The 24,531-nt window shown below is 37.8% G+C and overlaps 1 protein-coding gene across 2 annotated transcripts in view; it reads left to right on the plus strand.

Annotated features, from left to right (window-relative positions):
- Cfap44 (cilia and flagella associated protein 44) overlaps nt 1–24,531 on the plus strand; it is a 115,603-nt gene that overhangs the window by 15,430 nt on the left and 75,642 nt on the right. For both annotated transcript variants that reach the window (XM_058572873.1, XM_046425256.2), the window contains exons 5-9: nt 1,168–1,330; nt 5,066–5,168; nt 13,263–13,479; nt 15,720–15,834; nt 18,839–19,003. In XM_058572873.1, the coding sequence (XP_058428856.1) occupies nt 1,168–1,330; nt 5,066–5,168; nt 13,263–13,479; nt 15,720–15,834; nt 18,839–19,003 (763 nt within the window). The remainder of the gene's footprint in view (nt 1–1,167; nt 1,331–5,065; nt 5,169–13,262; nt 13,480–15,719; nt 15,835–18,838; nt 19,004–24,531) is intronic.

The raw sequence follows: 24,531 nt of genomic DNA on the forward strand, positions 1-24,531 counted from the left end.
TCAAGAACTATTCTTTCATTGATTTTTCAACTTTGGTATTCAGAAATGAATTCTTATAAATTAGGAAGCTATCTACTTAGCATATGTTGTATAATATTTCTTTTGCTAACTCTAATTTTTTCATGGATCCATCTCATTTAGTTTACTTATTACACTTATATCTTGGGTTATTTTAATTTGACTTGTGTATTAACAATGACCCTACAAGGTATTTATGTAACTCAGATTTTTTAAAATTCATTTTTTGAAGTATAGTATAATTGTACTCTATAATATAAACATGTATATAATTGCCCACACACCAATGCACATACTAACAAGGGTGGAAAGAAGGAGTTAACTTATTAATTATATATCTATATACTATTAGTGATTTTCATTATTTTAAATAATGAATTAAATTTCAATTACATTTATGTTAGTTTATTACAGCACTTGTGTTCTAAAATGTTGTATTAGAATTTTATAGAACTGTGAGAATTTTAAATATCTTGTCTCATGGAAAAAGGCCTATATGTTATTTTTTACTATGATTAGTCAACACATCTGTCAGACATCAAGTACAAAGATTTTGAAGACATGGACTGTATCCCATGTTATATGGTGAGAGTTAGTTTTAGTGAAAGAAGAGAAAATGAAATGGTTTAGGTGACAGTTTTCCCTGTGTGTGATTCCTAAGCAGAAGTTCAACATCTTTTTGGATATGTGTGGTACTGGGGATTGAACCTAGGGACTCTTTATCACTGAGCTACAGTTCTACTTTTTTTTATTTTTTAATTTTGAGACAAGGTCAAGCTAAATTTTCCAGGCTGACCTTGAACTTATGATTCTCCTGCTTCAGACTCCCAAATCACTGGGATTATAGGCAGATGCCACCATTCCTGGCTTGGTTTAACATCTACTATTACAAAAAAAATTAATGTGCTTTCAGTATTCCTTTAGGAAAATTAAAATAGTAACTAAATCAGTGTATTAGAATTTTAAATAAATTTAAAAATAGAATTGCGTTAGTAATACATTAAAAAATTATGAGTTTCAGGGAAAAAAAATCAATTACTTTAGCCTTGAATCTTTACTTAAGACTATGGATTTTTAAAATATTTCATCAATCTTCTATCTTAGGATGGTCATTTGTTTCACTTTTTTTCCTTAGCAACTTTCTCTCAGACATTCTTTTGGTTATGACTGCAGAAAGCGAGCCAACCTACAGCTTCTAGACAGCAATACCATGATGTACATCGCTGGGAACCAACTGATTCTTCTTAATTTTAAAACCAAAGAACAGATCTACCTGAGAAGTAGCAGTGGTCAAGGAATTGGTGTCATTGGGGTATGCCTTTCGTAAGAAAACAACATATTTAGAAGAAAACAACATATTTCCTTGTTCTGTGGACCCACTAACAGAAGCTGTTGGGTGCCAACACTATGCATAGTACCCAGGGATCACACAAGAGGCACGGCCATCTTTATCCTAAGGTGCTTTCAAGTTGATTACAATTACTACATTCACTGACCCTGCCTCCACCAATATGATAATAATAATTTCATTATATTCTTATTCCATTTTGTGGAGAAACTGTGGCTTTAGAGGTTAAGTGACTTTCACACAGTTGTGCAGGTTTTTTCCATATTTAGATTTGAAGTGGAATTGAGTGAGGAGGTGTTTGAGCTTCTTGATCTGGGTTCCAAAGCAGGGAATGAAGAACAGGAAGAGAATGTGAGACCCACAGATATGATATAGAGATAGATTGACTATGGAAACAGGATGTCGTGAGATGCTCAAAGTGAAAGAATTTCATGTTTTTTTTTTCCTTGATCATCATCTATTATATATGGCATATGAAAATGATAAAAGTCTTTGTCTTCAGGGACTTTAAGACTAGTTAATAATAAATTCACTAAGAATTTATTATATAGTACCAAGTATCCAATTCTACATATAACATACAGTGAAAGATTTAAAGAAAAAAAATCTATGCCTCTATGAATTCAAAGGGTTTAAAAATTATCTAACAAAGTACATGATAGTGTGACTATAGTTCTGTGCAAATAATATGAACCCAATGTGAAGGTCACAGGTTTTGTGGAGGGAGATCTATCAAAACCATAAAGTATCATGAGCCTGAGACTCACACTATTTGCAGAGGACTAAAAAACTTCTAATTATTATGTTTTTATTTATCATTTTATGGTCATTAATAGTCTTTATATTTTCAATTTTGTTATTAAATAATTTGGTTTGAGGACAGTAGTCAGAGATGTGGTATGGGCAGTGATGCTAATCTTAATTCTCATCCATCTGGATGTGAGCAGTTTTATGTCCACAAGGTTTTCATCATGTGTACAGGAGCTAGATAGCGATGGAGGCCTCTCCTCCACTATATGTCACCTGGTATGAACTATTCAGTTGAGGATACTTTGGCAAGGCTATGAGAAACCTGTGAGAAATGTGTTTAGTGCCTATAAATGATCTTCCAGAAAAGGCAGAGTGAATTTATATGTTGAATGTTAATTTACTAATTCCAGGTCTCTGCTGAAAGCAAAATGCCCAAAACTCAAACCCACAGCAGCTTCCAATCTAAGGGGTAAAAACATTTTTACTTATTTTGGACAAGATCTAAACAGGTGAAGGAATCTCCTCAGGTATCTGAATCTCCAGGTGTCTGTGGTCACATATCCTACACACAATTTCCTTGTCACTGGGTATCTAGACAGGTGTAGTGCTACTCCCTACCCCTACCTCCTGGGATCTTTGATTTCTTAGTCCCATTCCCTTCTTCATTGGTTAGTTGGGTCAGTGAGCAGCAAGTCCCAAAGAATGACACATTAGTAGGAGAGTTAAATTATCAATTATTTCTAGAATAAAGGACAATCTAGATTCAAGTCTAGGTTCGACCTTTTAAAAAAGCTTCTAAAAATAGGTCTGGAAAGGTTCTATTGTTTCTCCTGTAACTTAGTTGGATTCACAACATGGGGTTGAATCCTCTCACATTTACCACACTGCAGCCTGGATGACTGCAGACAATTACTTAATCTTTCTGATGCTCAATTTGCTTATCAATAAGATGGGAATGATAATACTGTGACTGATGTGAAATTTATAGAATTAATGCATGTTAAACTTAGACCTGTGTCTGGTATAGTAAGCACTCAATAAGTGCTGGTTGTACTCGGTGTTACCATTATCTCATTGAGTGTCCCTCCTCTCAACCTGAGCCTATTTTAAGATAAAGTGAGAAGGATTTACTTCAGTCATAGGATAAGAGGCAGCTTGCCAGTAGGAAGTTGACTGATCATAGATCTTATCCTGAGAGTGGAAGGAAGAAGAAGAGCTACTACATTGTTTTGGGTAACAGGACTTGCCATCTGTGTCTGAGAACCAAGCTCCTTGTCTTTAGATATGTAATCAGGAGTTGCAAAACAGTAATTAAAAATAGAATTTTATAGATACAATATATTTTAAATAGCTTATTCTTATAACACCCTACTTTTATTTCTATTTTTTACTATTTTGTTCTTCCTGCATTTGACTGATCAATGAACAAAAATAACAAAATGAATATATAATTCTATCTAATTAATATGTGTTTATTATTTAAAACATTGAAACAAATAGTTTATCCAGGCTGTTTATTATGTTTTCCTGTGTCTGGCTTATAAGTATTGTATCTTTCTCACTTCTGTTACGTTTACAGTCATTTGAGGTAAGTTTGTCCAAGGTAAATATTTAAAAATTGGGATATAATCTACTATGGAAACAATGAATTTCATACTGCTAACCTTTGAATGTGTCCTCTGAAGTTCATTCATTAGAAACTTAATTTCCAATGCAACAGTGTTGAGAAGTATGCCTAATAAGGAATGAGTAGGGCTTGAATGGATTAATAGTGTTTTTGAGGAAGTGGGTTAGCTATAAAGATAGAGGGTTATTTTATTTTTTAATTTTAATTTTTTGTTTTTTGGCCTGGAGAATTTGTTACAACACAGAATTCTGGGTTCTTTTTTTTTTTTTTTTTAAGATAGAGGGTTATTTTTTTTTTTTTAATTTTTTATTGTGGGTTGTTCAAAACATTACAAATTTCTTGACATATCATATTCCACACTTTGATTCAAGTGGGTTATGAACTCCCACCTTCACCCCATACACAGATTGCAGAATCACATCAGTTACACATCCATTGATTTACAAATTGCCATACTAGTGTCTGTTGTGCTCCGCTGCCTTTCCCATCCTCCACCCTCCCCCCTCCCCACCTCTCCCCTCCCCTCCCCTCCTCTCTCTCTACCTCCTCCACTGGATAGAGGGTTATTATAGAAGTGAATCTGGCCTGCTCTTGCTTTATTGCTCTTACCTTCTCTTGCCCTCTGACCTTTTACCATGGGATGATGCTACATGAAAGACTAGATGTAGTTCCTTAATCTTGGATTTTTTTACTCTTCAGAACAAATTTCCATTCGTTATTCAGCCTCAGGTATTTTGCCATAGTATCAGAAAATAGACCCAGACATATACATTCCATGAAATTTTCTATACAAAATTTAGATTGGCATGTATCTAAATTTTGTATAGAAAATTTGCAAGGAAAACAATTTATCCAATTTAGTGGTTCTTAAGGCATAGTCCCCAGATCAGCAGCATAGACATCACATTTTAACTTGTTAGAAATGTGAATATAAATTCTCAAGTTTCAGCGCTGACCCATTGAATCAGAAACACTGGTGTAAGGGCTTCCAGCCTGTGTTTTAATAAGCTTTTCAAATGATTTTGATGCACATTAAGGATTGAGAACCATTGTTCTAGTTTCTTTAATGACAGTTAAAAATTATAAAGTTAAAAATGACTGTCTTAATGAAAGTAAAACTTAAAGTTTCATCTTTACTTTCTTCTGATTTTCAATTCAAATTCTATCCCTCTGGTGATTATCAGATGCCCAGTTTTAGTTTTCTATGGGAGTAGATCCTAATTAGTAAGTTATAAAAAAATGGTCACTGAGTACTATATTAATAGGATTATGTATATGAAAATTTTCCTTTTAATATTTTAGTAAGATTCTCTTTTTCATAGGTTCATCCACATAAAACTTACTTCACAGTAGCTGAAAAAGGGAGTTTTCCAAAGATTATCATCTATGAATATCCTTCTCTGAGGCCCTACAGAATCCTTCAAGGTAAGTCCAGTAAAATCTTTAAAATATTCCATGTTCAAGGTTAACAACATTCTGCATATATGAGATTATTGAATTAATCAGGGTGTTCCAGAGAAATCAAATTAGTAGGAAATGGAAAAGAGATGTATTTAATGGAATTGGCTTACACAATTGTGGAGGGTAGTAAGTATGAAATTTGTAGATCAAGCCTGCTGGCTGAAAACTCTGGGGAAGGAATTGATGGTAGCAGTCAGGTAGAATTTCTTCTTCTGGGAATTCTCAGTTTTACTTCCAGGGCTTTTCAACTTGTTGGCCAGGGGCCCAATGAGATTATCAAGGACAATCATTACTTAGAATCAACTAATCATGGTTATTAGCCACATGTGCAAGATCCCTTTACAGTAACATCTAGATTATTATTTAATTGAATAACTAGAATATTGATGAATAACTAGAGGATTGAATTTTCTGTGTGGCCATACTTATAACTTGTTAATTAGGTTCTACTCCAGTAGAAAATTAACCATCAAATTATTTTATACTTCTCTTTTTCTTTTTTTTTTTAAATATATTTTTTTAGAGAGAGAGAGAGAGAGAGAATTTTAACATTCATTTTTTTTTTTTAGCTTTCAGCGGACACAACGTTTTTGTTTGTATGTGGTGCTGAGGAACGTTTTTTGTTTGTATGCGGTGCTGAGGGTCGAACCTGGGCCGCACGCATGACAGGCAAGCACGCTACCGCTTGAGCCACATCCCCAGCCCATACTTCTCTTTTTCATATAATTCATTTCAGCAGCCAATTTTTGTTTTTGGAGTTGTTTGACAAATTTTAAATCATAGATTGATTTTTCTCTATTTTTTTTTAATTTTTTTTTATTTTTAATTTTTTATTGTGGGTTGTTCAAAACATTACAAATTTCTTGACATATCATATTCCACACTTTGATTCAAGTGGGTTATGAACTCCCACCTTCACCCCATACACAGATTGCAGAATCACATCAGTTACACATCCATTGATTTACATATTGCCATACTAGTGTCTGTTGTGCTCCGCTGCCTTTCCCATCCTCCACCCTCCCCCCTCCCCACCTCTCCCCTCCCCTCCCCTCCTCTCTCTCTACCCCCTCCACTGTATAACCCTGAGGGTCTCCTTCCATTACCATGCAATTTCCCTTCTCTCTCCCTTTCCCTCCCACCTCTCATCCCTGTTAAATGTTAATCTTCTTCTCCTGCTCTTCATCCCTACTCTGATCTTAGTTACTCTCCTTATATCAAAGAAGACATTTGGCATTTGTTTTTTAGGGATTGGCCAGCTTCACTTAGCATAATCTGCTCTAATGCCATCCATTTCCCTGTAAATTCTATGATTTTGTCATTTTTTAATGCAGAGTAATACTCCATTGTGTATAAATGCCACATTTTTTTTATCCATTCGTCTATTGAAGGGCATCTAGGTTGGTTCCACAGTCTTGCTATTGTGAACTGTGCTGCTATGAACATCAATGTAGCAGTGTCCCTGTAGCATGCTCTTTTTAGGTCTTTAGGGAATAGACCAAGAAGGGGAATAGCTGGGTCAAATGGTGGCTCCATTCCCAGCTTTCCAAGAAATCTCCATACTGCTTTCCAAATTGGCTGCACCAATCTGCAGTCCCACCAGCAATGTACAAGTGTACCCTTTTCCCCACATCCTCGCCAGCACTTGTTGTTGTTTGACTTCCTAATGGCTGCCAATCTTACTGGAGTGAGATGGTATCTTAGGGTGGTTTTGATTTGCATTTCTCTGACTGCTAGAGATGGTGAGCATTTTTTCATGTACTTGTTGATTGACTGTATGTCCTCCTCTGAGAAGTGTCTGTTCAGGTTCTTGGCCCATTTGTTGATTGGGTTGTTTGTTCTCTTATTGTCTAATTTTTTGAGTTCTTTGTATACTCTGATATTAGGGCTCTATCTGAAGTGTGAGGAGTAAAGATTTGTTCCCAGGGTGTAGGCTCCCTATTTACCTCTCTTATTGTTTCTTTTGCTGAGAAAAAACTTTTTAGTTTGAGTAAGTCCCATTTGTTGATTCTAGTTATTAACTTTTGTGCTATGGGTGTCCTTTGAGGAATTTGGAGCCCGACCCCACCGACTGTAGATCGTAGCCAACTTTTTCTTCTATCAGACGGCGCGTCTCTGATTTGATATCAAGCTCCTTGATCCATTTTGAATTCACTTTTGTGCATGGCGAGAGAAAGGGATTCAGTTTCATTTTGTTGCATATGGATTTCCAGTTTTCCCAGCACCATTTGTTGAAGATGCTATCCTTCCTCCATTGCATGCTTTTAGCCCCTTTATCAAATATAAGGTAGTTGTAGTTTTGTGGATTGGTTTCTGTGTCCTCTATTCTGTACCATTGGTCCACCCGCCTGTTTTGGTACCAGTACCATGCTGTTTTTGTTACTATTGCTCTGTAGTATAGTTTGAAGTCTGGTATCGCTATACCGCCTGATTCACACTTCCTGCTTAGCATTGTTTTTGCTATTCTGGGTCTTTTATTTTTCCATATGAATTTCATGATTGCTTTCTCTATTTCTACAAGAAATGCCGTTGGGATTTTGATTGGCATTGCATTAAACCTATAGAGAACTTTTGGTAATATTGCCATTTTGATGATGTTAGTTCTGCCTATCCATGAACAGGGTATATTTTTCCATCTTCTAAGATCTTCTTCTATTTCTCTCTTTAGGGTTCTGTAGTTTTCATTGTATAAGTCTTTCACCTCTTTTGTTAGGTTGATTCCCAAGTATTTTATTTTTTTTGAAGATATTTTGAATGGAGTGGTTGTCCTCATTTCCATTTCAGAGGATTTGTCGCTGATATACAGGAATGCCTTTGATTTATGCGTGTTGATTTTATATCCTGCCACTTTGCTGAATTCATTTATTAGCTCTAATAGTTTCTTTGTAGAGCCTTTTGGGTCTGCTAGGTATAGAATCATATCATCTGCAAATAGTGATAATTTAAGTTCTTCTTTTCCTATTTTGATGCCTTTAATTTCTTTCGTCTGTCTAATTGCTCTGGCCAGTGTTTCGAGAACTATGTTGAACAGAAGTGGAGAGAGAGGGCATCCCTGTCTTGTTCCAGATTTTAGAGGGAATGCCTTCAGTTTTTCTCCATTCAGAATGATGCTAGCCTGAGGCTTAGCATAGATAGCTTTTACAATATTGAGGTATGTTCCTGTTATCCCTAGTTTTTCTAGAGTTTTGAACATAAAGGGATGCTGTACTTTGTCGAATGCTTTTTCCGCATCTATCGAGATGATCATATGGTTCTTATTTTTAAGTCTATTGATGTGGTGAATAACATTTATTGATTTCCGTATATTGAACCAGCCTTGCATCCCAGGGATGAATCCTACTTGATCATGGTGTACAATTTTTTTGATATGTTTTTGTATCCGATTCGCCAGAATTTTATTGAGGATTTTTGCATGTAGGTTCATTAGAGATATTGGTCTGTAGTTTTCTTTCTTTGAAGTGTCTTTGTCTGGTTTAGGTATCAGGGTGATGTTGGCCTCATAGAATGAATTTGGAAGTTCTCCCTCCTTTTCTATTTCCTGAAGTAGCTTGAAAAGTATTGGTATTAGTTCTTCTTTAAAGGTTTTGTAAAATTCTGCTGTATACCCATCCGGTCCTGGGCTTTTCTTAGTTGGTAGTCTTTTGATGGTTTCTTCTATTTCCTCAATTGATATTGGTCTGTTTAGGCTTTCTATATCCTCCTGACTCAATCTGGGCAGATCATATGACTTAAGAAATTTATCTATGCCTTCACTAACTTCTAATTTATTGGAGTATAAGGATTCAAAATAGTTTTTGATTATCTTCTGTATTTCTGAAGTGTCTGTTGTGATATTGCCTTTTTCATCCCGTATGCTAGTAATTTGAGTTCTCTCTCTTCTTCTCTTCGCTAGCATCGCTAAGGGTCTGTCGATTTTGTTTATTTTTTCAAAGAACCAACTTTTAGTTTTGTCAATTTTTTCAATTGTTTCTTTTGTTTCGATTTCATTAATTTCAGCTCTGATTTTAATTATTTCTTGCCTTCTACTTCTTTTGCTGTTCCTTTGCTCTTCTTTTTCAAGGATTTTGAGATGAAGTATGAGATCATTTATTTGTTGGTTTTTTCTTTTTTTAAGGAATGAACTCCAAGCAATGAATTTTCCTCTTAGAACTGCTTTCAATGTGTCCCATAGATTCCGATATGTTGTGTCTGTGTTTTCATTTATCTCTAAGAATTTTTTAATTTCCTCCTTGATGTCTTCTATAACCCATTGATCATTCAGTAACTTATTGTTCATTCTCCAAGTGATGTATGCTTTTTCCTTCCTTCTTTTATCGTTGATTTTCAGTTTCATTCCATTATGATCAGATAAGATGCATGGTATTATCTCTACTCCTTTATAATTTCTAAGAGTTGCCCTGTGACATAATATATGATCTATTTTTGAGAAGGATCCATGTGCTGCTGAGAAAAAAGTGTAACTGCTTGATGTTGGGTGGTATACTCTATATATGTCAATTAGGTCTAGGTTATTAATAGTGTTATTGAGTTCTATAGTTTCCTTATTCAACTTTTGTTTGGAAGATCTGTCCAGTGGCGAGAGAGGTGTGTTGAAGTCTCCCATGATTATGGTATGGTGGTCTATTAGACTCTTGAACTTGAGAAGAGTTTGTTTGAGGAACATAGCTGCACCATTGTTTGGGGCATAAATATTTATGATTGTTATGTCTTGTTGGTGTATGGTTCCCTTAAGCAGTATGTAGTGTCCCTCTTTATCCCTTTTGATTAACTTTGGCTTGAAATCTATTTTATTTGATATGAGTATGGACACTCCTGCTTGTTTCCGAAGTCCATATGAGTGATATGATTTTTCCCAACCTTTCACCTTCAGCCTATGTATGTCTTTTCCTATCAAATGCGTCTCCTGTAGGCAGCATATTGTTGGGTCTTGTTTTGTGATCCATTCTACTAGCCTGTGTCTCTTAATTGGTGAGTTTAAGCCATTAACATTTAGGGTTATTATTGAGATATGGGTTGTTCTTCCAGCCATATTTGTTTATTTCTGTTACTAAACATGGTTTGTTTTCCTCTTTGATTATTTTCCCCCCCTTTACTGTCCTACCTTCCACTGTTGGTTTTCATTGTTATTTTCCATTTCCTCTTCCTGTAATGCTTTGGCAAGGATGTTTTGAAGAGATGGTTTTCTAGCTGCGAATTCTTTAAACTTTTGTTTATCGTGGAAGGTTTTAATTTCATCTTCCATCCTGAAGCTTAATTTCGCTGGATACACAATTCTTGGTTGGAACCCATTTTCTTTCAGTGTTTGAAATATGTTATTCCAGGATCTTCTAGCTTTCAGAGTCTGTGTTGAAAGATCAGCTGTTATCCTGATTGGCTTACCCCTAAATGTAATCTGCTTCCTTTCTCTTGTAGCTTTTAAAATTCTCTCCTTATTCTGTATGTTGGGCATCTTCATTATAATGTGTCTTGGTGTGGATCTCTTATGATTTTGCACATTCGGCATCCTGTAGGCTTCTAGGATTTGGGATTCTGTCTCATTCTTCAAGTCTGGGAAGTTTTCTCGTATTATTTCATTGAATAGACTGCTCATTCCTTTGGTTTGGAGCTCTGTACCTTCCTGTATCCCAATGACTCTTAAGTTTGGTCTCTTAATGTTATCCCATATTTCTTGGATGTTCTGCTCATGGTTTCTTAACAGTCTTGCTGAGCTGTCTATGTTCTTTTCCAGTTGAAATACTTTGTCTTCATTGTCTGATGTTCTATCTTCTAAGTGTTCTACTCTGCTGGTAGTATTCTCCATTGAGTTTTTAAGTTGGTTTATTGCTTCCTGCATTTCTAGGATTTCTGTTTGTTTGTTTTTTATAACCTCTATCTCCCTGTATAGTTGATCCTTTGCTTCCTGGATTTGTTTATGTAATTCATTGTCGAAGTGATCTTTCATTGTCTGATTTTGCTGTCTAATGTCTTCCTTGAGACTCCAGATCATCTGAAGCATGTATATCCTGAATTCTTTATCTGACATTCCATCTGCTAAAGCTGTTACCTCTTCTAAGGTTGCGTTGACCTGCATTGCTTGTGGTCCTTTCTTTCCTTGTCTTTTCATACTGCTTGCGTATCTTTCCTGCAGGCGCGGGTGGCGGCTCTGCTCTCTACTTATTCCAATTGGGGTGTCGTGGCTACCACACCCGCAGGTCACTGGGCCTGTTCTGGGCGCTGGCGGTGGCTCTGTTTTGCCCCTACTCCAATTGGGGTGACGAGTGTACCACGCCGGCAGGCCACCGGGCCTGATCTGCCGGTCGGTTGCAGGTTTGCCTACCCTGCAGGCGCGGGCGGCGGCTCTACTCTGCCCCTACTCCAAATGGGGTGACGTGTCTGTCGTACCAGCAGGCCACTGGGCCTGTCCCGCTGGTCGGTCGCAGATCTGCCCACCTTTCGGGCATGGGTGGCGGCTCTGCTCTGCCTCTACTCCAATTGGGGTGTCGTGACTACCCCGCCTGCAGGTCGCTGGGCGTGTTCCTGGCACGGGCGGCGATTCTGCTCTGCCCCTACTCCAATTAGGGTGGTGTGTGTACCACGCCGGCAGGCTCCTGGGCCTGATCCGCCGGTCTGTTGCAGGTCTGCCTACCTTGGAGGCGCGGGCGGCGGATCTGCCCTGCCCCTCCTACCACGCCTGCAGACCCCTGGGCCTGATCTGCAGGTTGGTCACAGGTCTGCTCACCCTGCGGGCACGGGTGGCGGTTCCGCTCCGCCCCCACTCCAATTGGGGTCACGTGGCCACCACACCGGCAGGGCCTGATCCGGGCGTGGGAGAAGGATCTGCTCTGCCCCTACTCCAGTTGGGGTGATGTGTGTACCACACTGGCAGGCCACTGGGCCTGACCCGCCAGGCTGTCACAGGTCTGTTTACCTTGCAAGCGCGAAGGGCGGCTCTGCCCTGCCCCTCCTACCACGCCCATGTACCACTGGGTCGCGGGTCTGCCCACCTTGCGGGTGCGGGTGGTGGCTCCGCTCCGCCCCCTCTCCAATTGGGGTCACGCGGTCACCACGCTGGCGAGCCGCTGGGCCTGCTCCGGGCGCTGGCGGCGGCCCGGCTCCTCCCCTCTGGCTCGACGACAAATTGAGGAGACTCGGGTGTCTGTGCCTCACCCCCCCTACCAGGAGACCAACTGTTTATGTCGCCGCTGGTATTGATGAAGTTCTCTCCTCCGCCGCTTTCTGATGACATCAGATCTCTGCCATGTTGGTATCCTATGCGAATGGCAGCATTTCGTTCCCCTTGCCGGGCAACCAAAGCAACGGGTGAGTCCTGACCGCCGTCAGCAGGACCCGGACCGAGAAGCAGTTTCCGCGGGCTCCTAGCCCCGGGCCAGGGAAGTTCCGGGAGCCGGAACTCGGCCGCTCCGTGCTCGGTGTAAGCTCCTATAAGAGTAGGCTCCAAGAAGCAGTCCCCGCGGGCTCAGTTCCGGGAGCCGGAATTCGGCCGCTTAGTGCTTGGTGTATGCTCTGATAGGAGCAGGGTCCAAGAAGCAGCCTCCGCAGGCTCCGCAGCCCTGGGCCAGGGCGGTTCCGGGACGGTTCCGGGAGCCGGAACTCGGCCGCCCCGGGCTTGGTGTTCGCTCTGATAAGATCAGGTTCTAAGAAGCACCCAGGCACTGAACCCTAGCAATCTGTCTGCAAGCCGCAGGCGAATTGCAGCCTGAAATTACCTGTTCTATGGCTGAATGAGCTGCGGTCAGTCGAAAACAGGGATGGTGACGTCCGATTTTTCTCTATTATGTAATATATACTTTTGTGTTTCCCTTCCTCCAGAAGATGAACATGCTCACAAAAATTTTTCTCATACAAAATATGAATATGTCTTCTCCACTCTTCCCTTTGTATTATGTAATCTATTCTAAAACCCAGGGTGATAGATGATTTTGGAATTGCTCCTTCAAGGGAATTCTTGGCATTCTTACATTAATATACATCACAAGATCTCTTTTTCTCTCTTTAATACACTTTTTGATAATGAAATATTATTGCCCTTATTTACTAGATTCCTATTCATCTTTCCAGATGGAACTGAAAAGGCATATGCCTATGTGGACTTTAACTACAATGGTACCTTGTTGGCCTCTGTTGGTAGCTCCCCTGATTACACACTGACCATTTGGGATTGGAAAGAAGAACAACCCATACTGAGGAAAAAAGCTTTTTCTCTGGACGTTTTTAAGGTTACTTTCAATCCTGAAGATGATGAGCAGCTTACTACAGCAGGATCAGGCCACATCAAGTAGGTCGGGGGATGAATAGAAATGCTGATACATATTGCAAAGGTATTTTCTAAGGAGATCTAAGGCCTGGAGACATTTTTCATATTGTTAAGAAAATTAGGATAATTTCCAAATGTGTTTTTTTAAAATTAACTAGTGGTGTACTTTTTCTAATTAGATTGTGGAATTTTACTTCTGAGGAGAGCAGAGATGAAAGGAAGGCTTTAACGTTAGCCTATTGTCTTCTCATAGGGTCACCTCCTAAAAGAATTTGAATAGCATTTTTTTAAGTTATTGATGAACATTTATTTCATCCATATATTTACATGCGGTGCTGAGATTTGAACCTAGTACCTCACATATGTGAGGCAAGTACTCTACCACTGAGCCACACCCCCAGCCCTGAATAGAGTTTTAATAACTAAATTTGGTATGATGTTTTTAACTTCACATTGAGTTCTCACAACACTATTAAATTTCTTATTTGGAGCAACTCAGTTTTCACCTGTAGGACAATTTCTATTATTCCTGACGGGGGGACCCTCAGTACTGAATGTAGCAGAACCTATTTTTTTTTTCAGTATTTTTTTTATTTGTAGATAGACACAATGCCTTTATTTATTTATTTATTTATTTTTATATGGTGCTGAGGATTGAACCCAGTGCCTTACATGTGCTAGTCAAGTGCTCTACCACTGAGCCACAACCCCAGCCCAGAACCTTATCTTGATCTCAGGTTGCTGGCTCCAATTCCATGCTCATTTCATTGTGTCATGCCCTTGTCTGTTTCCAGGATGGAATGATTTTATCCTTCTCTATTTTTTTTTCCCATCCTGTCCCATGCATTTATTTAACACCCTTCTATCATTACCCCAGAGTTGCCCATAATCTGATTCTCAGTGTCTCTTTTTTGGGAGGTGGGTAACCAGGAATTTAACCCAGAGGTGCTTAACCACTGAGCCATATCCCCAGTCCTTTTTGTGTGTGAGTGTGTGTGTGTGTGTGTGTGTGTGTGTGTGCGCGCGCACACATGGGTATTTTATTTAGAGACAGGGTCTTGCTGGGTTGCTGAAGCTGGCTTTGAATTCATATTCCTCCTTTCTCAGCTTCCTGAGACCCTGGGATTGCAGTGTGCCACTGCGACCCGCCCCAGTGTCTCTTTAAGAGAAAGACATTTTTATCTATCTCAAATTCCTCTTGTCCCAATTTATATTTGGTCTTGTATTATTAACCAGTTAGAAATACAGAAAAACCAAACATATTTTTAAATGTAACAGAAAAACCAAACATATTTTTAAATGTAATCTTGGAGGAAATTCTAAAGAAACTCTCTGCTAGTTATAGGCTAAATTTTTCTTCTCATTTATTAAAGTATATATTTTGTGTGCATTGAATCTTTCGGGAAAGACAAACATTGAATAATTAACTTCATATGTGAAGTGATATGAAAGAAAGAGAATACATGGAATTATATGATTGGGGATCTACAATACCTTTGGAGATGTTGGTAATCTGGACTTTTGGCTTTGTATTACTGGCTTATTGATGCTTCCCATTTTCTGTTTTATATCTAGTTGGTTAGCCAGATTATTTTTGCTAATCTTTAGCATTCTGATTGTGTTTAAATTATTAATAAGAAAATATTAGTATTAATTAACCTGTACTGATTGCACTAAGAGTTTTTCAATAATTTTATAAGGTAGATGTTACTAATATTCTCATTTTATACATGAGAAAATAAAAGCATGCTATCTTCAATAAAATCACTCAGAGGCACACAGCTAGTAAGTTAAAACGTTGGGGGTAAATTTTTATATACCCTAGCACAGTACAGTCCACTAGAACTTTCTTCCAGGCCAGAATGTTCTTTGTTGTCTCATGCAGGAGACACCAGCCATGTGCAGCTATTGAGCACTTAAAATTGACTGAAATGACTGAAACATGAATTCTTAATTTTATTTGATGCTAATTACTTTAAATTCAAATGGTTAGTTGTGGCTGGTGGCTGCTGAATCAAACAGCACAATAATACAAAATATAAACTTCATGATGACAGTTTTTTTCTCTGTTTTTCTTATTGCTAAATTCATATTGCATAGAGCTTTGCCTGACAGATAGTAGATACTTCCTACATATTGACCAGATGAATAAATGAAATAATGTATGTGATTATGAAATGTGTAAGTATTTGGATCATATAAAATAAAAATGAGTAAAACTTACTCAAACTAGATTTGATCTCTTTCTTGTTTGTGTGCAGGTTCTGGGAAATGGCTTATACATTCACTGGGCTCAAGTTGCAGGGATCACTAGGTCGATTTGGCAAAACAACTACTACTGATATTGAAGGCTACATGGAACTCCCAGATGGGAAGGTCAGTATAGCCACTGTTGTACAATAATAAAATTATTTTCAAGTACACATAGGAAAGCACACATATATAAAAACACATAATATATTCTAAGAAGTTCTGCCAATATGAACAACAGATATTATACTTGTCAATGTAATGAATATTTAGTGTTACTTTTTCAGATTATCTGTTGTAATTAAAATATATTCTGAAAATATCATAATCCAAATTATGATAGATATTTGCTAAATATTATATATAAAGTATATAAGCATTTTCATGTGTTAACACAGTGCCATACTTGTTAGTTTTAATTATATCACAGAATTGCAGAATTACTTACCTTTTTCCTGTTTTTTCTTTGCTATAATGCTCTAAGAGGAAATACTGGGTCAGAGATTATATACACTCTTATGACTTTTGTTTTTATCAAGCTCTTTGTAGGGACATCTGTAGCGCTGTAATTCAATCTGTTATTTTATTCTTTAATATTGTTAGTTCATTTCCTCTCTTCCTTTTATAAAACTTATGGGCTTGTTTCATGAAATTATAGCTAATTAGGACCAGTTCTCCATTAATATTTTATTTGATTTCTGAGTAGAATGAATTATATAGTACTATTGTGATTATTTCAGTTATAATATTACTGTAACCTCAAGAAACCAAATGGTCTAGGTATCTACCAAATGGAACAGTCTCAATTCAAAACACATTGTGTATAAAATAAAATAAAATTCTTGGATGCCAATTGAAGTGTGTATACAAACTTATAAGATGATCTTAAATCAATCTAGCTTCAAATTGTGAATATTTTAAGAATTAAGATTAGTACAACCCTTGTAAAGAACATCGTACAAAATACATTTTGGAAAAGGTTCAGTAGAGTTTGTGTAGATATAAGGGAGAAAGAAATTATTTTGAATGATAAAGTCACAAAAGGAAATATTTAGGGCTAGGAATAAATGTTGGATATTTATAGAGCAGAAAGGAATAAGACATTAATACTGGGAAAGAGTGCAAATGCTGAGTTGAGAAGTACAATTGGATCTTAATGCATTGGGAGTTTAACAGCAAGGCAGAATTTCATACACTGACAAAGTAGTGTTACAAATAAAAGAAGAAGTGGACAAATTTGTTAATAAAATGCCAGATGGATTAGAGGAAGGGAAATTGTAAGTCAAAGAGTTAAGCTAGGAAGGGAGATGTTACCATCATCTGAAAAGAGACGATGAAGGCCTTAACTTCTCAGGACCAATAGAAAGGAAAGCTGGGTAGAGTGACACTTCTGAAACAAATGCCTCATAGGTTTTGGTCACCTCCGGTGGCTTTAGGTATGGAGCAGTTGATTTCATAAGTAAAATAGTGGTCACTAGAGTCTAGGAAAAAGAAGGGGAGCAGGGAATAGAGAGTAGTTGGACAATGGGCAACAAAACACAACTATAAAAAAGAAATAAGTTCTAAGTCCTATGGCACAACAAATTATTATGTGTTTTATAAAGAACTAAAAAAGAAGAGTTAAAAGCTTCCCAGCACAAAGAAAGGACAAATGATTTAGGATAATGAAATGCTAAATACCCTGATATGCTCATTACTCATCATGTACGTATCATGTACATGTATTGAATTATCACCCTGTACCCGATAAATATGTAGAATTATTTTGTGGCAATTTAAAAATACTGTAGAAAAAAACAGAAGAAAACAAGTCTAAAGACTCCACTACAAGTGACCAAGGCTTAATAATAGGCAATAGAGGCAGGGTAGGTAATAATCCTTTGTACAGTCATCAGTTCCTCCAGTGGAGGGGCCATGAGAGTAGAAAACCCTTGAGCTGGCAGGCAAAAATAAGGCCAAAGCCTCCTCCACCAGAGGGCCTCATAGGGAACATCAGTCTTCACACAAGCTCTATGAAAATATGACCTTTCTAGTCAAAGTTCTCTGCATCCAGAAATTCTTCTGGGTGATTCTCAACAAATACTTTCGGATTCAAAGTTGCCAGGGTTCCTAGAGAAAAGCAAACTCATTTGACACCTTACTATAGGATTTCCCTTCCGAGGCAGTGTAGTTGAGCCATGTGCTTAGACCGGGATCCTAACTCCTTTGGGAAATTTTGGGCAAGTTACTTAACTGTTTTGTGCTTCAGGTTTCTCCTCTGTAAAATTGGGGTAATAATGGGTTAGCATTGGCCCATATCATTCTTTTGTGGGTATGAAAAAGAGTTGTTTCTTTTGGGAAAAATAAAGTATCCATCATGCAAAACTGTATATGGTATAGATTATAAATGTACCTAGTTCATGTTTTTTTAAAAAAATATTTTTTAGTTGTCAATGGACATTTATTTTATTTATTTATATATGGTGCTGAGAATCGAACCCAATGCCTCACACATGCTAGGCAAGCGCTCTACCACTAAGCCACAATCCCAACCCCTAGTTCATGTTTTTTAGCATTAAATAACTTAATAAATGTTAAGTGTACAAGCAGTGGGTATGCTGATTTAATAAATTAATTTGAAGTGGTTCCAGATATTATCCTTATTTGAAATCAGATACTGTTATGCTATAATCTTCTCAGTTCAGTAACAGCCTCACAACTTATCTAACATCTTATAAAATTTGATAGTATTGTACTTAAAATGCAGAATATCACCTATCAAGGACTTTAAACATATCTCTAATTTTTGATCAAGTAATTTTACTCTTGGATTACACCCTTAAGAAATGTACAAAGAAATCTACATATATACATATTGAAAAATTGCCAATAACATGTATCCTAATCACAGTGATGCAAAACTATTAGTAATGCTAGAAAGATATACATCAAAATGGGTTTTTCTGGGGTTATGGGTTTATGTATGGGGTAGTGGGTTTTTATTTCTGCATTTTCTTATTTTCCCATATTCAAACATTTTACATAATCAAGGCAAATCACCCTTAAAAGTAACTCTCATCTATTATTTGAGACATAAATATATATAGTCATCTGCTTTAGTGACATCTCTTTCCTTCTGCACACTTGCCAGGTGCTCTCAGGGTCAGAATGGGGCAACCTACTGCTTTGGGAAGCCAGTCTCATCAAAGTGGAGCTCTGTCGATCTGGAATGAAGCCTTGTCACCATGGTCCCATTAACCAGATAACGCTGGATGAGGGAGAAGTTATCACTGCTGGGTCAGATGGGTGTATTAGGGTAAGTTTTCTTGATACTTGGACAGTCATACCTATGTGTGAGACTTGCAGATCATTCAAGTCATTTCTTCAGGGTGGTGTTGATGGCATAGTAGCTCAGCTGCCTCTTCAGGTGGTTTCGTCAGATTTTCATTTCTCAAAAAGGTCACGTGGTAAAGGAAATAAGTTGTCATTTATTCCCAAGATCAGCCCTTTCTAAACAATGCTTCTCATGTGGGAAACATTTGCATTCTTGTCAAGTTTAATTTCTGTATCTTAGCACTGAAACTTTCTGAGGGGACTTCTTGTTCTTTTGGGGTTCAGTTGTTGAAATAATAGTTTCAGAAAATGAAAGGCTGTGTTATTCCAAAATTCCCAGTATGAATGGGTCATTTTCTGGAAACAAAAGTGATAAAATTTTGCTATTTCTTACTGAGAATACCAATTAGAAATATATTTGGTGAGCTGATACAAATATATTTGGTGGGTCTGCCCTTCGGCACTATTCTCCTTGCTCCGAATACCAAAGGAACTCACCTGGCTTTCACTTGTGGATGCTATTCAGCTTGAAGCCTGTGTTAAGCAGATACATTGTTTCTGCATCTTAGTCCATGGTTGCTGTTCTGTTGCAGATCTCTCACCCACCCAGCACCTTCTGTGAATATGTACCTCCCTCTTGCTAGCCAATGTGTACTTTTGTGATTTGCATTTGGTACATGTTCTTTCTGGGACCTTTCATAAGAAAGTGATAATATTCTCTTGACATCCTTTAAGAAATATTATCAGAAATAATATTACAATTTAAGAAATAGTATACTGGAAAGCAGTGTGGAAATTTCTCAAAAAACTATAAAGGGAGCCACCACATGACCCAGCTATTCTAGTCCTCAGTATTTATCCAAAAAAACAAAATAAGCATTCTACAGTGATAAAGCCACCTCAGTTATAGCAGCACAATTCACAACAGCCAAATTATGGAATCAACCAGATGCCTATAAGTAGATGAATGGATTAAGAAATTGTGGTATGTATATATGTACAATAGAGTTTTACTCAGCCACAAAGAAAAATGAAATAACGGCATTAGCTGGTAAATGGAAAGAAATGGAGAAAATCATGCTAAGTGAAATAAGCCAGACTCAGAAAATCAAAGTCCAAATGTTTTCTCTCATATATGGAAGCGAGAGCAGAATAAGGGAAAGAACACAGTGGGGGAGGGGATCAAGCATGATAAAGATACAGGAAAGATGAATGGAGTAGATATGGAAGAATGAAAGGGAGGAAAGAAAGGAAAGGGGAAAATAAATGGAATGAATTTAGCAAAATCATGCTATATTCATACATAAAGATACAAAAGGGAATTTCACTTTTATGTTTATATAGAAGAAAGGAAGTTTAATAGAATAGAGGAAAGAGAATACTGGGATAAAAGAGGGGAGGAAAAGGGGGTAAATGGGTTTGCAATCAAATTCCTTCCATGTATGATTTTGATTTTGTCAAAATGAACTCAAGTCCTACATAGAATTATACTGCTCTAATAATTTTTTTTTTTAAGTACAATCATCTGGTCCTTGACAAAGACACCAAAAGCATGGAGGAAAGACATTCTTTTTCACAAATGGTGCTGGGAAAACTGGACATTCATATGTGAAAGAATGAAATTAGCTCTCTATATCTCATCCTGCAAAAAAGTCAACTCAAAATGGATCAAGGACCTAAGAATTAGACCAGAGACCCTGCACCTAATAGAAAAAAAAAGTACTCCCAAATCTTCATCATGTTGGATTAAGCCCCTACTTCCTTAATAAGACCCCTAAAGCTCAAGAAATAAAATCAAGAATTAATAAGTGGGATGGTTTCAAACTGAAAAGCTTCTTCTCAGCGAAATAAACAATCAGTGAGGTGAACAGAGAGCCTACAGAATGGGAGTAAATTTTTAATTGCTAGGATATATAAAGAGCTCAAAAATTTAACACCAAAAAAACAAATAACCCAATCAACAAATGGGCCAAGGAATTGAACAAACACTTCTCAGATATACAATCGATCAACAAATATATGAAAAAATGTTCAATATCTCTAATAATTAGACAAATGCAAATCAAAACTACACTAAGATTTCATCTCACTCCAGTCAGAATGGCAGTTATCAAGAATACAAGCAAAAATAAGTGTTGGTGAAGATGTGGGGGTATAGGCATACTCTTACATTGCTTGTGGGACTGCAAAGTGGTGCAGCCAATCTGGAAAGCAGTATGCGGATTTCTTATAAAACTTGGAATGGAACCACCATTTGACCTAGCTATCCCATTTCTTGGTTTATACCCAAAGGACTTAAAAACAGCATACTACAGGGACATAGCCACATCAATGTTTATAGCAGCACAATTCACAATAGCCAAATTGTGGAACTAACCTAGATGTCCTCCAATAAATGAATGGATAAAGAAACTGTGGTATATATACATAATGGAATATTATTCAGGATTAAAAGTAAATAAAATCATGGCATTTGTAGGTAAATGGATGGAGTTGGAGAATATCATGCTAAGTGCAGTAAGCCAATCCCAAAAAAACTAAAGGCTGAATGTTTTCTCTGAGAAGTGGATTAAGGATGCTAATCCTTAATGGGGGTGGGGGCAGGGCCAGGGAGCATGGGCAGAATGGAGGAACTTTGGATAGGGCAAAAGGGAGGCAAGGGTAAAGAGGAGGTATGGGGGTAGGAAAGATGGTGGGATGAGATGGACATCATCACCCTAGGTACATGTATGAAGACATGAATGGTGTGAGTCTACTTTGTGTACAACGAGAGAAATAAAAAATTGTGTTCTATTTGTATACTATGAATTGAAATGCATTCTCCTGTCATGTATAACAAATTAGAACAAATAAATAAATAAATTTTTAAAAATGCTAGAAATGAGGAAAGAAATAAAAACACATTTAAATATGTATAAATGTCCATGAACCATTAAGGTCACAATTAATCAGAGAAAAGAACAAAGAAAAAAAAAGATCTCCATGAAAAGTAAAAGAATTGTTTCCATTTGTTCAAAAGATGCTCAGCTTTCCTTCTCGGCAGTTAGACGGGGTTGTCTGAAGTATGATACTTCCCTTCTGGGCAGGGTTGCTAGGGTGAGAGAAGTAATTCCAGTAGATGGAACTCCTAGAGGGAGGGGTTAGGCTTTGGGTAGGTTCTTTGCTGGATGCCAACTGGTTTTGAGATTTTTAAGTCAAAGTGCCTCTAGGACCCAGCAATTACCAATCCACTCTGGAGTACTGCACCCCAGGCTCTCCCCTGGATTCCACTTGCATAGTGAAGGAGTCAATTCTTAGTCCATTATGTCAACTGCAGACCTCAAGTTTCCTGGTCTGAGGTTCAGTCTCCACCCCTATCCTTTTGAATTCTCAGCCAGGCATGTCTCTCCCAGAGGGTCCTGTAAGCAGCAGGATTAGAGGGATAGGAAGAGAGCCAGGGGTGTTTCCATGACCAGTTGTCCCTTATGTAAACTTCTCTCCACATTTGATATTCTCCTAGTCACTTAGGCACACTCTATATGTAGTGAAGGGTGGGTTTTCCAGGCCTGTATTTCCAGCTAGATTCAGATTTGCCTGGTCTCAACTCCCTCAGCTGCTGGTCTCTGTACTGTGACTACAAAATGGTTTCTTCCTCTGTCATTTGCACACCACTGGGGGGATGTGGTTTTTTCATGTTTAAGGCTAGAGTGCCATGTGCCTTTCAGTTTAGTAGGTCAATGTCTTTGATCTCTAAACTCTCTCTACGCAGACATGCCTCAGTCCTCTTAAAAATGTCAATTCCTGGGCTGGGGATGTGGCTCAAGTGGTAGCGCGCTCGCCTGCCATGCGTGCGGCCCGGGTTCGATCCTCAGCACCACATACCAACAAAGATGTTGTGTCCACCAAAGATTTAAAATAAATAAATAAATAAATATTTAAAAAAAAAAAAAAAAAAAAAAAATGTCAATTCCTTTAATTTCCTCATCCCTTCACTGTGCTCATAGAGGACTGCTTTGGCTGGTGCCCCCAGCTGTAGGAACAGCTGTAGTGCTGGAGATTTTGTGGTTATCTTATTTTTAATATCTAACCTCTTGAATTCCCAATTTACTTTTGAGTGTCCAGTATTAAATTTCAGAAGTCCCTCTCCGCCTTTTTTTGGTACCAGGGATTAAAACCAGGAACAATTACCACTGAGCCACATCCCCTGTCCTTTTTAAATATTTTATTTGAGATAGGGTCTTGCTGAGTTGCTAAGTGCCTCGCTTAGTTGCTGAGGCTGGCTTTGAACTCGAAATCCTCCTGCTTCAATCCCCACCCTCCTCCCATTTTGCTGAGAAGCTGCCTGTCTGCTTTCTTATTTTCACTCCATGGAATGGCCAGAAAAGCAACCTGCTGTATTCCTCCATCTTGAAAACCCTCATTTCTAAACTTGTTTCGCTTTTCAAAGCCTACCCTCATATCTTCATTCCTCAGACTGTAAATCTCTACCCTTTACCTTCAAGGGAAAACCTACCCCAATTGCCATGGATTTGTCGCTTCTAGAATCTGGCCTTTTCCACCCAACCAGGCTAATCCATGGGACAATAACAATCTTCCAGAAGTTACTTGCTTATAGTTTGGGTCTAGGATAACATGGCAGGCAGGGTATGTGAACAGATCTATCTGGGGCAAGAGTTGGCATTTAACGGAAGTCCTTCTGAGTCTCTGCCATCCATGGTGAAGTGAGACAGTGCTCCTTCAGCCTCCTATGGTATTCTGGACTCTCCTCCCAAGGAGCAACTATCCTTATCTGAGGTAGTAGAGTATAAATTGGTATTAAGGAAGAGAAGCATTTTCTTTAAATAATTTTTTATTGGCTCATAATAATTTTAGAGAATAATGGATTTCATTGTGGCATATTCTTACATGTACATCACATAATTTGATCAATTTCATTCCCCAGTACCTCCTATTGGCCTTTTCTCCTTCATCCCTTTGACCATATTCTTCTACCCTACTGGTCTCACTTGTATTTTCATGAGACTTTCCCCTCTCCTTTTTTTCCCCCCCTGTCTTCTCTTTAGCATTCACAAGTGAGAGAAAACATGTGACCCTTGACTTTCTGAATCTAACTTATTTATCATGATGCTTTCCAGTTCCATCATTTTCTTGCTGATAGCATAATTTTGTTCTTTTTTATGTTTGAATGAAACTCTATTGTGTGTATGTACACCACATTTTCTTTAAGGAACAGAAACATTTTTTTAATGAAGCCATCATCTACATGTGTTTTCTCAGCTTATAATTAAGATAGTACTTGAATCACCCAACAAGTGTATATTTCCCCTTCCAGAGGCATACTTTTATATGTAAGACAAGGCTCTATAATGTCTTGCTGAACAACTGAATTATTTACTTTTTATGGACACATTTATAAACAAAAAACCTTCCAATAAAGCTCCTTTCAGGCAAATTAAAATTATTATGTAAGATAGTACTTTCTCACTGAGCTTGGTGGTGTATGCCTGTAATCCCAGCGGCTTGGGAGGCTGA

This window comes from Marmota monax, unplaced genomic scaffold (genome assembly GCF_021218885.2).
Source record: "Marmota monax isolate L192 unplaced genomic scaffold, Marmota_monax_Labrador192_F-V1.1 WCK01_AAM20220418_F8-fsc00119, whole genome shotgun sequence".
In the NCBI taxonomy this organism is placed as follows: domain Eukaryota; kingdom Metazoa; phylum Chordata; class Mammalia; order Rodentia; family Sciuridae; genus Marmota; species Marmota monax.